This window comes from Nicotiana attenuata, unplaced genomic scaffold, assembly GCF_001879085.1.
Source record: "Nicotiana attenuata strain UT unplaced genomic scaffold, NIATTr2, whole genome shotgun sequence".
NCBI classification, from domain to species: domain Eukaryota; kingdom Viridiplantae; phylum Streptophyta; class Magnoliopsida; order Solanales; family Solanaceae; genus Nicotiana; species Nicotiana attenuata.
In genome coordinates, this window is record NW_017670303.1 from 1,016,681 (window position 1) to 1,020,868 (window position 4,188).

At 34.9% G+C, this 4,188-nt stretch overlaps 1 protein-coding gene across 1 annotated transcript in view; it reads right to left on the minus strand.

Moving 5' to 3' along the window:
• Window positions 1-3,957, minus strand: part of LOC109237510 (probable pectinesterase 15) — a 4,997-nt gene extending 1,040 nt beyond the window's left edge. Inside the window, exons 1-4 of the mRNA XM_019403823.1 lie at window positions 3,482-3,957; window positions 3,056-3,230; window positions 2,480-2,686; window positions 81-331 (exon numbers count right to left, since the gene is read on the minus strand). Of these exons, the coding sequence (XP_019259368.1) occupies window positions 81-331; window positions 2,480-2,686; window positions 3,056-3,230; window positions 3,482-3,927 (1,079 nt within the window). The 5' untranslated portion in view covers window positions 3,928-3,957. The remainder of the gene's footprint in view (window positions 1-80; window positions 332-2,479; window positions 2,687-3,055; window positions 3,231-3,481) is intronic.
• Window positions 3,958-4,188: the final 231 nt, after the last annotated feature.

A 4,188-nucleotide genomic window follows, 5' to 3' on the forward strand; every position in this document is an offset into this window, starting at 1 on the left:
GGGGGGGGGGGGGGGGGGGGGGGGGTGTTGTCACGCAAGAGGGATATGCAGAATTTGGAAAAGTTAAAATTACCACTTACTGGTCTTTAGTAGGATCTCTCCAATCATTCCAGCCATCAGAGGAAACCACATCAGACATATAAGTGTTGGAGAAGACAACAGTAGCAAAAGCGCCCCAAGCTCGGCCAAGCCACACTTTTCCAGTGCCAATAATTCTGCAATTCACAAATGAAAATCCAGATTTCTCAGTCTCTGAATTCCTTCCTTGTGCTGTGATTGATCCTCCAACTCCACTTGTTCCTTCTTTTGCTATTGAACTTATTGTGCAATCCTTAAAAATTGCAGAAAATTTAGAAAGAGCCTGATTTATAATTACTAGTAATTGAAAATTAGCTGCAGTTTCAAAAATAATTGAAAGTTAGTCCCTTTTTCATGTAAAAATAAAATCTGAACAAACACAAACTTATAAATTCGGAAAAATTTCAGCATAATATGCTGGAGTTCGAATTTGTTACATATGAGATTTCAGCATAATATGATGGAATTTCATAATGTGCTGGAGTTCCAACATAATATGCTGGAAGTTTATAAGTAGGAGCTCCATCCAACATATTATGCTGGAACTTTTTGTGTTTCAGCTAGGGTATTTTTGTCCAGAGTTTATTTCCACATAAAATAGTGACTATTGTTTAGTGACTTTGCAAATGATACCTATGTTTCAATTACTAGTCCAAAAATTGGCTAGCTCGTGTTGTTTTGACCCCCAAAAAAATGCATCATGTCTACGTCAAAGTTTAATTACCTAATAGATTAACTTTGCTATAAAGAGATTACGAGCAACAAACATCAAATTTTTACTTTATTTGGTACATAACATATTAGCAAATCACAGGAAAGTGTTACTCTATTAAAAAATCTAGTTTAGCCTGAAAATTTTCACCTTCAAATTGGACCGCAATAATCTTGTGAGTTGTGATACAAAAGGAAGCCCGGTGCACTAAGTTCTTGCTATGTGCAAGGTTCGGAGAAGGATCGGATCACAAGGACCTATTGTACGCAGTTTCACCTTCATAACGGACCACAATAATCTTGTTTTTGTTTACTGTCAAGAACCAGATAAGGAACTCAATTACATATCCTCAAGACCTTAAGATCGAAAGGTTCCCGCTTGGAATATGCTTCAACTCTTCAGAGTCAGAGGAACAACAGAAAGAACAGATAATTATCGTTTCCCGAGAAAACTGTACAAGTCAACTGCCCTAGCTGTAAAGTTGCTGCTTGCACACGCTACAATGCAGAAACAATGCAGCAGTCAACTTTATTGGGAGTGTCTTTTACCTACCTTGCTTACATCATCCTAAGTGATATCACAAATGTATTATTAACATCAAGGAAGGTAAAACAAATGACTTGTTCACTTAGAGAATTCATTCAAGCACTCTCGCGGTCATTGATCATCAAGCAATCAATTCTCAAGTGCATCAAGAACAAAGAACGACACTACTACGGACCAGTTCTCCACAACAAGTCATTGTATGTCCTTAGTTGAGTTATAACTTTGTAATAGCTCTTCAATTGTAATTCCTACTTAGCTTGTTTAGAAGTATTCGGTAGGAAACTCTTTGTAAACCTTAAACCTTTGTGTTTGAGTCTTGGCTAGATTTAGTCGAGTTGTAAAGTCATTGCAATAGAGTTATTACAAAGTGGCTTGTAATATATAGAGTATTACAAGTTAGTGAGGGATTAAGAGGTTAATTCCTAGGTTGCATCAGTGGCAGATCCAGAATTTTCATCAAGCGGTGTCAAAATATAAATAATTAGATACATCGAAAAGTCAAAGGAAGTCAACGTATAGTAAATATACATAATATAAAAGATGTATCTAGCAAAATAGTGTAATTTTCCGACGAAGGGGGGTCGCTTGACACCCCTTCCTTCAATGTGGCTCCGCCACTAGGTTGCATAGGTTGTAATCTAAAAGTTGCTCAGTAGTGAAGTTAAAATCCTACATGGGTAGGTCGTAGTTTTTAATCCCGTTGAGCTGGGAATTTTCCATGTAAAATTCCTCTTGTCAATTTTTACTACTGTGTGCATGTGTTCTGTTGAACCTGATAGAGAACGTGGTTCTCTATAGAGTTTGATGGACCCTTATATTCTATCATCTTTAGTTAAGGATAAAAAAATTAAATCTTATTCATCCCACCACACTCGTCAGATAGTTAGTACTAATACAGTTTTTAAAGCTAATATCACATAATCAGAGTTTATGTAGATTATAAAATAAAAATCCTCAAAAGGAAAGCACAAGTAAGGAGGGCTACACCTTATGTTACATTAATACGACAGTTGAGCATGAACATAAGCAAGTTTTATGTATTTCTGGACTCAACTAATTTATCAATAATTTGAATGAAAACTCTTTGGTCAAAATAAAACAAAACAACACTATGATTGAATTACTCAAATTTAAAAAATATACCTCATAGAGTGATCTACCATTTCCAAAGATAAAATCAATGGATCCTTGAATAAAGCATTCTCTAAAATAATGTCTTCCTCTGTCATCATTAAGTGTATCTTGTGCCCCATAAAATCCACAACCATAAAATGCAGCTTGATCTCCTCCTACTCTTACAGCAAGTGCCTGTGCTCCAACATCACCGGGCAAAGGTCTAGGTGCTGTATTCTTTAACAAAATAAAAAATAAAAATAAATTAAGAACACTGATAGGAATTAGTAGGTATCAATTGGAATCGTCATGGTGCACCAATGCACCACTGACCCAGATACCACCCAAAAAAAAAAAATTAAGAATATATATAGATCCAGTCGGCAATATTCTTGAGTCGAGGCTCATTCAGAAACAACTTCTCTACCTCGTACAAGCTCTCAAACCGCTCTTGTGGGATCACACCGAATATGTTGCTTGCTTGGTTTTATCCAATCGACAACATCGAAACCAGAGATAATTCAAACTCTATAAAATTTACATAACACCAAAACAAAATTAAAAAAACTTAAAAATTGATTATTTTACTTTTAAAAAATATTGTACCTGGAAGCTGATATTGTATGCTATGAAATTTGAAGCATAAATAGCAACAGTAAAGCTATTGGCAGTCCCACCAGTAGAATTAGCAGTATCATTCCATGAGATAATAGTATTAAGGTAACCTTGACCTTGTATTATCAAATTTGTCTTGTTAGGGTTTATCACCACTTTCTCCCTGCCAAAAATAAGTTCTTAATAAACTTTATATGCTGAAATTTTTCAACTTGACTACAATAGGTTAAATTATACAATTTCATTACACATCACAATATAACATTAATAGCAACAAATCTAGTGTAATCCCACAAGTGAGGTCTCGGGAGGGTAATGTGTATGCAGACCTTATCCCTACCTTGAGAAGGTAAAGAGGTTGTTTTCAAAGAAAGATGAAACATCATAAGATAACATAGGAAAAATTGAAGATGATTATATGTTCCCGAATCGAGTAGTATAAGTGTCCTAGTAGAGCTAAAATCAGGGGCAGCATCAATGGCCTTTTGTACATTGCTAAAATTTGCACAACCATTTAAATCAACACTAATAACACGCGAAACGCCATATATAGATACAAGCTTGGAGTTCCATTTAGAATTGTCACATTTAGGTTTATGCCTCCTTCTTCTATGGTGGTGATGGTGATGGTGGTGGTGGCGACGAGTAATAATAATCTCTTTGAAAATATTAAAGAAATCCTCTAGGACACTTTGCTTGAAAACCCTTTGTAAAATTGCAAGTCCAGAACTACTTTCTACACTTGTGTTTTCAATGGAACTATTTGTGGAAGAGTGGTTGGAATAAAGGGAAAGTATGATGGAAAAGAGGGCAAGGACTAAGGTGATAAACCAAAAGAGAATGGTTCTTCTAGTGTTACTCATAGTAAGATTTGTTTTGGTTGATGTTGTTTTTACTTTGTTTTTCTATGGTGGATTTGAAGAGTTAATATAGTTAGAGGCGCATTCACAATTTTAACTTGATGAGTTGCACTTTAAAGTTCTTCTCGCTAAATATATTGTACGTTTGAAATTATAGGTTCAGATATCATAGTTTAATATATTTGTTGAAATTTAATAAGAGATATAGTTCAACTCATTGAATATAAGTTGAATTTGTGTATATATATATATACGCTTGTTTAA